General features: G+C 40.7%; 2 protein-coding genes across 6 annotated transcripts in view; one reads left to right on the top strand and one right to left on the bottom strand.

The window, feature by feature from the left end:
* LOC120518056 overlaps nucleotides 1-321 on the top strand; it is a 51,681-nt gene extending 51,360 nt beyond the window's left edge. Inside the window, exon 11 of the mRNA XM_039740670.1 lies at nucleotides 248-321. Coding sequence (XP_039596604.1) covers nucleotides 248-321 — 74 coding nt within the window. The remainder of the gene's footprint in view (nucleotides 1-247) is intronic.
* A 2,748-nt stretch (nucleotides 322-3,069) lies between these two features.
* abcc8 (ATP-binding cassette, sub-family C (CFTR/MRP), member 8) overlaps nucleotides 3,070-11,997 on the bottom strand; it is a 280,773-nt gene continuing 271,845 nt past the window's right edge. For all 5 annotated transcript variants that reach the window (XM_039738520.1, XM_039738527.1, XM_039738535.1 and 2 more), the window contains 2 exons: nucleotides 10,154-10,232; nucleotides 3,070-3,182 (listed from right to left, as the gene is read on the bottom strand). In XM_039738520.1, coding sequence (XP_039594454.1) covers nucleotides 3,070-3,182; nucleotides 10,154-10,232 — 192 coding nt within the window. The remainder of the gene's footprint in view (nucleotides 3,183-10,153; nucleotides 10,233-11,997) is intronic.

Below are 11,997 nucleotides of genomic sequence, written 5' to 3'. Positions count from 1 at the left end.
AGTCTGCTCTTCATGCTCAGTAGGGTTCAGGTCTGATGGTTCACTGCGCCGGTTTATAACCTTTCCCCCGATCAATGCCTTGCTGCACGATTAAGTTCCTCCTGATTCCTGCTCCTGTTTCTGTAGATGTCTGAATTTATTCTGCTGCTACTATCATGAGATACATCATCAATAAAGACAACTGAACCTGTTCCAGAAGCAGCCATGCAAGCCCAAGCTATGACACAAACTTTTCTGTGCTTGACAGATGAGCCTCTATGTTTTGGATCACGAGCAGATCCAGTCTTCCTCAACCATTTGGCCTTTCGATCACTTTGGTAGAGGTTAATCTTGGTCTCATCCACCCAGAATGTTTGTTGTTTATCTCTTTCTGATTTACGGAGGAGTGGTTTGCATCTAGTGGTATGGCCTCTGTAGACCTGCTCTCAAAGTCTTCTTCATTCAGTGTATTGTGATACCTTTACCTCTGTCTTGGGGAGGTTCTTGGTGATGTCGCTGACTGCTGCCTTTTGGTTTTTCTTCACAGTGTTTCTGTCCTCAGCTGTTGTTGGTTTCCTTGGCCAACCTGGGTGATTGCTGCTGCTCAGTACACCGTTGGTTTCTTTCTTTTGCAGATTGTTCTGTTGGCTGTGCCTGATGTTTGTGCAATGCCTCTGACTGATTTTCTCAGTTTGCTCAGCTTTTCTCCCATTGACAGCGCTCTGATCTTCATGTTGGTTTATCCTTTTTAATAACAATCACAGTCTTCACAGGTCAGTCCCAAGGCTAAAACCAAGAGTTCATGTTCAGAGCTATTTACTGTTTAAACAGTCCAGTTAAAGTTGGTTCATGGCTTTGTCTCCTCCAGGCTCGACTATTGTAATGCACTCCTCGTCGGGATCCCCAGAAAGAGCCTTCAAAAGCTCCAACAAATCCAAAATAGTGCTGCAAGGATCCTGATGAGGGTGTGGAAATACGAACACATTTCACCAATCCTTGTGACTTCATTGGCTCCCTATTCACCTCCGTACTGAATACAAACTCTGTCTGCTCACTCACCAGTGTATCCATGGAAATGCTCCACAATACCTTAAGGAACTCCTTATATTACGACACACTACAAGAAACCTCCATTTTGCAAACACCTACCGCCTTCGCCCCCCTTTGACCAAACTTCATACAATGGGTGACCGAGCCTTTGCAGTCGCTGCTCTACGGCTCCGCAATGTCCTACCAGAGAGCCTGAGAACACAGCAGACTGTGGGCAGTTTTAAAAAACACTGAAGACTTTTCTATTTAGGAAAGCGTATTAACAAGAATGCTGTTAATTATTGTTGCTTTATCTCTGTTTTTAACTTGTTTTGCCTTTGTTTAAACTTTTTATGTAGCACTTTGAGATTTACTACAAACTTGGGGGCTTTGCTCGCCAACCCCCGTGTTTGTTTTTCCAGATACACACTTTCAAGATTTTTTTTTTCTTTGAATTGTTGCTATTTCATTAGTTTCAATTCTAATTTTAGAACTTCGGTAAAAACAATATTTGGAATCTTTCAAGTCCCAACATGCTGAACCTTTTAAAGAGGTCAGTGAGACTTGTGTTTAATGACTTTGTACCCTAATTCAGGACAGGTTTCTCTGTTTGGAATTTCTGCACAGACAAAACGATCTTCATCTTCAGCAGTTCATAATTTTTTTTGCCAATGAAAGTAGCCAATAAAATGCATGTGTGGTAAAGCCCGTTTTTGAAATTCTCTGACTTAAACTTCAAAGCCTTACAATATTGACATACCTCTGACATGTCACCTGTGTCCATATATTCGATCTCTATTCGCCTTTTCGTTATTTCTCCGAGTAATAATTTCTCTTTCTTTGCGTTAATGCGATGTTCACTTTCTTTTTTTTGACCCTGTCATTTGTTTCTGCTTTCATATTCTGTATCTTGCTCTGAATGTGTTTTGCGCCTTTGCTTTTTTTGAATCTTTTGAATTCCAGTTTTCATTATCTCTAACCTGCTCTGCATGTGTATAGCGCCGACATCCAGACTGGACGTGCTTTTTTTTCCAATTCCACTTGTTAAGGGAAGATAATTACTTTCCTTATTTTCTGAATTTGCACCTAGATTATTCTTTTTTTTTTTTTGTCTCTCCAACGCTTTTGCATCTCTTTTCTCCACATTGCTTACTTCTTCGACTCAGTCGTCTACGTTTCATTTATAACGTATTGTCCTTATAAGCTTTATATGTGGTGAGAGCCCTGGATCTGTGTGTGCTCAGTGCCAAAACATGACTGAGTGTGTTGCTGGCTGCCCGTGCTCTTATTTATTTGTAAGTAGGCCGTGTCTCGCAAGAATCTCATGTTCTACGTCATCGCGAGACGGTCCTGGGTCAATCTCTTGGCACAAAGTCTCATGTTTAAGGTCCCCGCGAGACGCTCCGTGGCCAATCTCTCTAGTCTCATGCGTCTTAAAGTATCTTCTGTGATCTTAATAACGTGAAGATCACGTATCGTCGCCCTACTGTTTCTCTCCAGGATTTGTTTTTAGAATAGACAGATGTAAAGTGCCCTATAAATAAAATGCATTACTATTATTATTATTATTATTATTATTATCTAACAGGAAACACATGGGGAACAAGAATAACCTGACAGTCACATAGTATTATACCTTTGCTCACCTAACAAATTGGGTGGTCTTATATCTTCTACCCTGATTAACACATCTAGATGTCAAATTAAAAGCTCAAAGTCTCATAATCATTTTTAATATCAAACCCAAATGTCTTCAGTGTACAGCAAAAACAAATGAACCGAACTTATTGTTCCAATACTTTTGAGAGGAAACATCTGCTCACGGCTTATCTGAGTTATTTTGAGCAAACAAAGTCAGAGAACTGCAGGCCTCAAGCCAACAGCCCCAGTATGAAACACTACTTAGGGCTCAGTGTGCACCATTTATGAAAACCCATCAGTCACAATAACACAATGAAGAAGACCAGCTGTGTCACCACTTGGGGACTTCCATGAATTGCTGTGGGTGGTCAGCCAGTGCCACACATGTATGTCTGCCTACACACCACAAGGAGAACAGGCTCACCTGATCGTTCCACTGAACAGGAAGGGGTCCTGGAGGATTATCGAAAACCGCGACCTCAGGGTCTGTAAAGGCAGTTTGGCAATATCGATTCCATCAATGATAATCCGCCCTGTTTGATAAAAAAAAATCAAAAAAATCAGGATTCAGACGGGGAATCAGTATGTATGTTGTCTGTGGAGAACGTGAACAGCAATCAATGCACTTCACAGAAGTGTTAGACAAGGCACGGGGCTTCCTTGTCAAAATCACAGTTGATATTTAATCCCTGGATTACAGACCTGCTGAAGAACTGATGTAATGAAGCATCTATAGTCATGTGGAAAATTCAGATATTTATAATTGTATGGCTTTACGCATCAGGACATAACTGCCAATCATCTAGTCCTAAAATTAGCTCAATCTAACCTCAGGTGATGAATACAACACTGAACACATTCGACTTTGTTATATTCCACAGAAAATTAAGCCAACATGCAGAACGTCTGCTGCTTCCATATCCACTAAGAAGGCCATCAGGACCACATGCTGCTAATCAGGTGCTCCTGATGAGTTAACGATTAGTTAAATTGCTTAACTTACAAGGGGTCAACCATGAGTTTGAACTTGAAGGGGCAATTCTCTGGTGCTTATTTTTGTAAGTGGCCAAAAATGATCTATTGTACACTAAAATATGTGGATTACACTTTTTTCTGTCATTTGTGGTCTACAATGCATGCTTCCTGTTTCAGAGCCAAGTCAACATGGATGCTGAACACCAAAAAATGAAGTATCATGGGTTGAGAAACCCTGCCACCCTGACCCACTAGCAAATGCTTGGCCTAAGACTTGACTTTTGCTCAGAATGGACGAGAGATTCTCAAGATATTAAAACAAGAACATGTGCATCCAGAGCCAACTCTACCATTAAAGAGAACTAAGCGGCTGTCTGGGTGAGAAAATGTGAGGGGTTGGGGGGTATGAGGAGGCTGAGGGATGGACAGAATTAAAAAAAAAAAAGTGTTAATAAAACAAAACAACAAAACATGATGGCACCTTGGGTCGAGATGACTGATAGTCATCTGAAATCAGCACAGAAGGGTGGGATTTCTAATTGTAATGTTTTCAAAATTAAGGGTAAGCTACAAAACAGAGGAGTATAATCATCAAAGATGTCCTCCACTGATGTAAGAACATGCTTGGGATACCCAAGCTACAAATAAGGGGGGGTTGCTTTCCAGAAAAATCCCCTCTCTCCTGGCGTGTTCCAGTAATAAGTGCCTACAAGGGAGACAGGAAGACTGAAAATAGAAAGCAAGGCTGGTGGTCCTGAACTAGTGTGTCCCAGTCAGAGACTGTGCATCTGCTTCTGTTTGGCAGCTTTAGAGAGACAGGATTACCTTTTAGGGAGTGCCAGCAGAGTGTTTAAGAAATGACTGACAACTGTCGTAATCAACTACTTACAAATGAAGAACTAAAAATGGGGTTGTGGGTTCAAATCCTGTGTTTGTTTTTCAAACAGGCTACCATATGACCATGCACAGGATGGGAAAGCAGCAGCCCTCCATCAGTGGTGGTGGACACATGTAGGGTGTATAATTATGGATTTTCTAGTAACACTGTGCATACTGTTGCTCGAGTAACATGGGTGACAGACACAACCAAAGCTAAGAGAATCAGATCCGCAGCAGGCTGACAGTTGTGGAACTGACGACTCTGACTCCTGTGTTCACATATCACTTCTGCTCTCTGAGTTTGGACATCACAAAGGAGAGTGACAGTGTTATTCTCAGTGATCTTGGATGAGTTCCTGTCACTGGCAAGGTGGTGACGGTGAGTGGTGGTACATATAACCCAGCTGGAAAAGAGGGAGACACTGAACAGGCAAGCCACATCACAGGCTAAGCAGGGTCACACATGGCTTTCTTATAGCTTCATTTTAGTTTAATCCTGATATTCTGTATATGCATTTAATTATCATTACTATTCATGGTGGCTCTGAAATCCATACTAACCCTACTTTCTCTTTTGTTCTTTTTCTGGTTTTCTGTGGTGGCGATCTATGCCACCACCACCTGATCAAAACACTGTGAAGTCCCTAAATTGATGGATTAAAGACCAGAAGTCCACATGACCATCATTGTCAAGTTCTTCCATGTGAAGCCTGAATACCATGAGGACTGATTTAGATTATTTATGTTAGGTAGAATGCCTAGAGAGGGCTGGGTGGTCTCGTGGCCGTGGAACCCCTGCAGATTTTGTTTTTTCTCCAGCCATCTGGAGTTTTTTGTTTTTTCTGTCTTCCCTGGTCATTGGACCTTACTTTTATTTTATGTTAATTAGTATTGCCTAACTTTATTTTTTATATTTTGTCTTTTTTCTCTTTCTTCATCCTGTAAATCACTTTGAGCTACATCACTGGTATGAAAATGTGCTATATAAATAAATATTGTTGTTGTCGTTGATGATGTGCGCATGGCAGGCAGCTAAAGGGCCTGAATGAGAGCAATTCCATGCCAGACCAGCGGGTGGCGTACTGCACTAACATTTTCTCTCTGGCCCTGATGATGTCACTTCTGGTTCCGGCCTCAATATCACCAACTCCGGTTCCAGGCCCACTGATGATGTCACTTCCGGCTCGGCCCCAATGACACCACTTGACGTCACTTCCTCCGCTCTCCCTTAAAGCTGCCATCTTTGTGTCAGCAATTCAGTTCAGTTGTGGTACAAATCTGTACCTTATAAATATCCAATCGCAGCCAGGAACATTATACGGGTGGCTGCCTCAAACCTTTTTTTTGGTGTGGCTTTTTATTGTGCTTATGACAGCAGTCATATCTGATGCTGGCTGTTGGAAATTGCCTTTAGTGCAGCAGTAGAGATGGTGCCTTTGATTGTAATAATCAGTATTTGCTTCTCACCTAGGGCCAATTGTAACCAACCTTGTGTCAGTTTGTGCTCTCCTTAACGATTATAACATTTACTATGGGTTTGTGTGGTGTTAAAAATTACTGGGATAAACGTTAAAGAGGTCATGTAGTGCAGAATAAAAATTTTCAAAAGTTAATTTGACTTGGAAATGTAAAATCCGAGGAGACACCAAGAGAAACAATCTGCAGAAGAAGCAAATAGCAAATGATGAGGTGTAGTAAATAAAAATGGGAAGCTACCCACTGCTTTGCTCGTTCCTCGCCCACACTATGCGACTCTTCAATTCCACCCGGGGGAGTAAATGCTAACATTAATTTTATTTTAATTTTTTTCATTTTTATTACTATTTAAATTAATATTGTTTCTTTGTATTAGTATACTGCTACTGGATTATGTGAATTTCCCCTTGGGATTAATAAAGTATCTATCTATCTATCTATCTATCTATCTATCTATCTATCTATTATATAGTGCCTTTCATATTATCTATCTATCTATCTATTATATAGTGCCTTTCATATTATCTATCTATCTATCTATCTATCTATCTATCTATCTATCTATCTATCTATCTATCTATCTATCTATCTATCTATCTATAATTCACAGGACAGACGTGTTTGTGAAGATTGAATTATTTTTAAACTGGTCTGGAGGGTCCAGCCATTCTGAGATAGAACAGAATAGCCTTCTCATATCTGTGGTGCTCACTGGTGAGATCTTCCTGCTACCTCAATCCTCATTCTGACTTGTGAGACCCTACATTTGTTCAAAATTGACATTTGATTTTCATTGTAGTGAATTTGTTGTACAATATAATTTGACATCCTTGTGATTTGCTTTAGGTATGTACTTTGTTTGGGGTTTGTGTTCTTGTACAGTACAGTAACTGTGATTATCGTTTGTGGTGTTATTAATATGCTCATTTTTAGAGTGCTGGTCTGAGGTTCTCAGTGAGGGAGTGTTGGTCACAGGGTCCTAACAGTTTTTTTTTTCTTTTATTTTTATTGACATTTGCTGCAAGTGAGACAGCAGGTTTTGATTGTGCTGTTACTCTGGGGTTTGGCCCAATTTCTGGGGAGTGACAGAGCTGAAGTGTCACTCTGAGCGATTCTTCTTTGGTGGCATCAATGCAATACAAACATCTTTACATTGTCCATCAAGGGTCTAAGCAACATTCAAAGTCAAAGTAAAACCAATTCAAAACCCAAATTGTTTTGCTAATAGGTTTTGTTGTTTGAGCACAGGTCTCTTATGAAAATATATCTTTAAATTTATTCAGATTTAGATGGTGTTTAATGTGACAGACTATTTTACATATCATGTCTGCCATGATGTTGCAGGCCACTTGACAAGTGCATCCCATACTGAGCAACCAAACAGAATCGCAGCAAACAGCACATAAAATGGTGGCACCCATGAAATTCAGAAACACAAGGAAGCGACAAATTGACGTCATCAGAATAAAAAAAAAAATGATAAACAACTTCTAATCAAAATGAATAACATGTTAAACATGGACTAACACTAGAAATAGAGTGGATTCAGAAAGTCTTCAGGGCCCTTCACTTTCTGCACAATTTATTGTGCTGCAGACTTCATTCTAAATGGATACAGTTGCCATTTCTGCCGATCAATCTACACACGATAACCCATAACGAAAAAGTGACATGTTTTCAGAAAAGTTTGAAATATAATTAAAAACTGAAATCTCTCATTCCTTTAAGTATTCAGACTTGTTATTCAGTACTTTGAAGAAGCCTCTTTGGTCTCCACAAGTTTTGCGCCCCAGGATTTGGGCAGTTGACCCCAATCTTCCTGGCAGATTCTCTCCAACTGCATTGGACTGGATGGGAAATGTATGTAAACTGCTATCTTCAGGTCTCTCCACACACATTCTATGGGGTTGAAGTCTGGGCTTGGCTGGGCCACTCAAGGATACTCAGATACTTGTCCCGAAGTTACTCCAGCATTGTCCTGGCTGTATGCTTCAGGGTTTTGAAACGTCACCCCAGTCTGAGGTGGCATGCACTCTGCAGCAGGTTTTCTTCCTCTCTGTATTTGGCTGCATTCACCTTTTTCTGAGTTCTGATCAGTCTCATGATCCCCATAGCGTGATGCTGCCACCCCCATGATACACCATGGAAAAGGCACTAGGCAGGTGATGAGCAGTTCCTGACCTTTAACAGACATAGTACTTGGAGTTCTGCCCAGAAGGTTCAATTTTTGACTCACCAAACCTTAGAATTTTTTCCCTCATTGTCTTTTAAAGGCCATTTGGCAAATGTTTACTCAAAGCTGGCCTCTTGTCTTGCCACTCTACCATAAACGCCTGATCGATGGAGTGCTGCTGAGATGGTCGTCCTTCTGACAGATTCTCCCATCTCAGCAGAGAGTTCTGAAGTTCTCTTAGAGTTGGTTCTTGGTCACATTAAGGCCCTTCTTGCCAAGCTGGTGGTTTTAAACTTCTTTCATTTCACAATTTTTGAGGACACAGTGGTCCTGGGAACACTTTTATCCTCTTGCCCTGATCTATGCTTTACCACATTTTGACTGCGGAGGTCTACAGAGAGGTTCTTGGATGTCATCGTTTTTATCCTGATATGCGATGTGAATTAGAAAACATCAAGTCAAGTTTTAAAAGACTTACTGTCTACCACACTACTTGGTTGCTTATTCCAAGTGTCTATCGTTCTTTGTGTAAAGAAAAACTCCCTAATGTTTGTGCAAAATTTACCCTTCACAAGTTTCAAACTGTGTCCCCGTGTTCTTGATGAACTCACTTTAAAATACAAGTCTCGATCCACTGGACTAATTCCCTTTATAATTTTAAAACATCAATCATGTCACCTCTTAATCTTCTTTTGCTTAAACTGTAAAGGCTCAGCTCTTTTAATCTTTCCTCCTAACTCTTCCCCTGTAGCCCTGAATCAGCCTTGTCGCTCTTCTCTGGACCTTCTCTAGTGCTGCTATGTCCTTTTTGTAGCCTGGAGACCAAAACTGCACACAGTACTCAAGATGAGGCCTCACCAGTGCGTTATAAAGGTTGAGCAGAACCTCCTTGGACTTGTACGCCACACATCAAGGCGATATATAACCTGACAGTCTGTTAGCCTTCTTAATGGCTTCTGAACACTGTTGGGAAGTCGATAGCTTAGAGTCCACTACGACTTTTAAATCCTTCTCATAAGGTGGACTCTCGATTGTCCGACCCCTCATTGTGTATTCAAACCTAACATTTTTACTTCCTATGTGTAATACTTTACATGTACTGACATTAAATTGTGGGACCTTCTCTACACATGTGCCTTTCTAAGTATTGGTCAATCAATTCAATTGCCCACACGTGAACTCCAGTCAAGTTCTAGAAACATCTCAAGGAGAATTAAAGCAAGAAGTGTCACAGCTGAATAATTCTATGAATGAGAGATTTCAGTGTTTGATTTTTAATAAATCTGCACACCTTCTGGTCACATGTTTTACTTTGTCATTATGCATTATTGAGTATAGATTGATGGGCCAAAATGGCAAATTTATCCATTTTAAATTACATCTACAAAATAATAAAGTGTCTAAAAAAGACGAGGCCTCAATACGAAGTTATTGTAAAATAATAACACATTCCTGACAGTAGTGAGTACAAGATGCATCTTCTTACTATACTGTAAGTAAGGCATACAAGATCAATTCCAAAATGGTTTATTAAAACACAGCATCAGGTGGATGGATATCAGAGACTGCAACATATAAGACGCTTTTCAGAATATCTTTGCAGTGCATTGAGAGTACGGTGACAGTGTATAGATTCGAGAGTCATAAACCAGTCCTGAAGCTGTTCTTAGAATTAAATATATACAAGGAGGCCAGTAAATTGGAAAATGGAACACGTGAAGCTAGTGGTCTGGGACTAACGCACATTTGGTACCTCAGGCTCTCAGGGCACAAATGAAAGAGAGCATTGTTATATCTAAGAATGGCAAAAGAAACAAAATGATGAATAGTGGAGCAGCTGCAAGGCTTAAGTGTCTGGCTATGTGAAGATGAAGCTGTTGAAAATAAAACATGGTGATAGAAGTGGTAGGGATCGATGAGTGACTTGGCCAATGAAATGAGACGTTTGACACTCTGATGTATCACTCAACTCCAGCTCCATTAAATTGTGTATAGAAATACCTTCAAATGTGTCAACCATTCGAAAGAATGCCAAGGAGAACGAAGACTTTCCACTTCCAGTCCGACCACATATGCCAACCTGTCAAGGAAAAGTGACAATGCTTCACAAATTAAATTTAGACAGAGAAAGACAATTAGACATTATACAAGAAGTCTATCCAAAAAGAAGAAGCTGCTGCAGGCCGGCTGACTCTCTCACTGGATCCACTCTTCATAGTTTTGTAGGTCCAGCACAGGTGATAAGTAGTGATGACCAAACCCCACTAAATTTGATTTGCCTTTAGTTTGGTGAAATACATTGAAGTCGATGGGGAAGGAAAAAGTGAACTAGTTATGACTGGATTCTAATGGTGCAATGGTGTTATAAGTGTCCTTGAGGACTAGGGAAGTGTCCCCCAAATCTTCTGGAGCGTTTATTGTAGTCAAAAATGTGACCTCAGCTTTGAGGCTGCAGTGCTAGCCACTGAATCACCATGCCTTCCTGAGAAAAAGTTAACAGAATGAAAAATCAGAACAGCATACATTTCTTGCAGATAACAGGAGCATGACGCATGAAATCACTGAGACTGGCCCCCACAGATACAGTGGTGTGAAAAACTATTTGCCCCCTTCCTGATTTCTTATTCTTTTGCATGTTTGTCACACAAAATGTTTCTGATCATCAAACACATTTAACCATTAGTCAAATATAACACAAGTAAACACAAAATGCAGTTTTTAAATGATGGTTTTTATTATTTAGGGAAACCTACATGGCCCTGTGTGAAAAAGTAATTGCCCCCCTGTGAAAAAATAACCTAACTGTGGTGTATCACACCTGAGTTCAATTTCCGTAGCCACCCCCAGGCCTGATTACTACCACACCTGTTTCAATCAAGAAATCACTTCAATAGGAGCTGCCTGACACAGAGAAGTAGACCAAAAGCACCTCAAAAGCTAGACATCATGCCAAGATCCAAAGAAATTCAGGAACAAATGAGAACAGAAGTAATTGAGATCTATCAGTCTGGTAAAGGTTATAAAGCCATTTCTAAAGCTTTGGGACTCCAGCGAACCACAGTGAGAGCCATTATCCACAAATGGCAAAAACATGGAACAGTGGTGAACCTTCCCAGGAGTGCCCGGCCGACCAAAATTACCCAAAGAGCGCAGAGACGACTCATTCGAGAGGTCACAAAAGACCCCAGGACAACGTCTAAAGAACTGCAGGCCTCACTTGCCTCAATTAAGGTCAGTGTTCACGACTCCACCATAAGAAAGAGACTGGGCAAAAACGGCCTGCATGGCAGATTTCCAAGACGCAAACCACTGTTAAGCAAAAGAACATTAGGGCTCGTCTCAATTTTGCTAAAACATCTCAATGATTGCCAAGACTTTTGGGAAAATACCTTGTGGACTGATGAGACAAAAGTTGAACTTTTGGAAGGCAAATGTCCCGTTACATCTGGCGTAAAAGGAACACAGCATTTCAGAAAAGAACATCATACCAACAGTAAAATATGGTGGTGGTAGTGTGATGGTCTGGAGTTGTTTTGCTGCTTCAGGACCTGGAAGGCTTGCTGTGATAGATGGAACCATGAATTCTACTGTCTACCAAAAAATCCTGAAGGAGAATGTCCGGCCATCTGTTCGTCAACTCAAGCTGAAGCGATCTTGGGTGCTGCAACAGGACAATGACCCAAAACACACCAGCAAATCCACCTCTGAATGGCTGAAGAAAAACAAAATGAAGACTTTGGAGTGGCCTAGTCAAAGTCCTGACCTGAATCCAATTGAGATGCTATGGCATGACCTTAAAAAGGTGCTTCATGCTAGAAAACCCTCAAATAAAGCTGAATTACAAC

This window comes from Polypterus senegalus, chromosome 1 (assembly GCF_016835505.1).
Source record: "Polypterus senegalus isolate Bchr_013 chromosome 1, ASM1683550v1, whole genome shotgun sequence".
In the NCBI taxonomy this organism is placed as follows: Eukaryota; Metazoa; Chordata; class Cladistia; order Polypteriformes; family Polypteridae; genus Polypterus; species Polypterus senegalus.
This window is presented reverse-complemented; position numbering and strand designations above follow the sequence as displayed.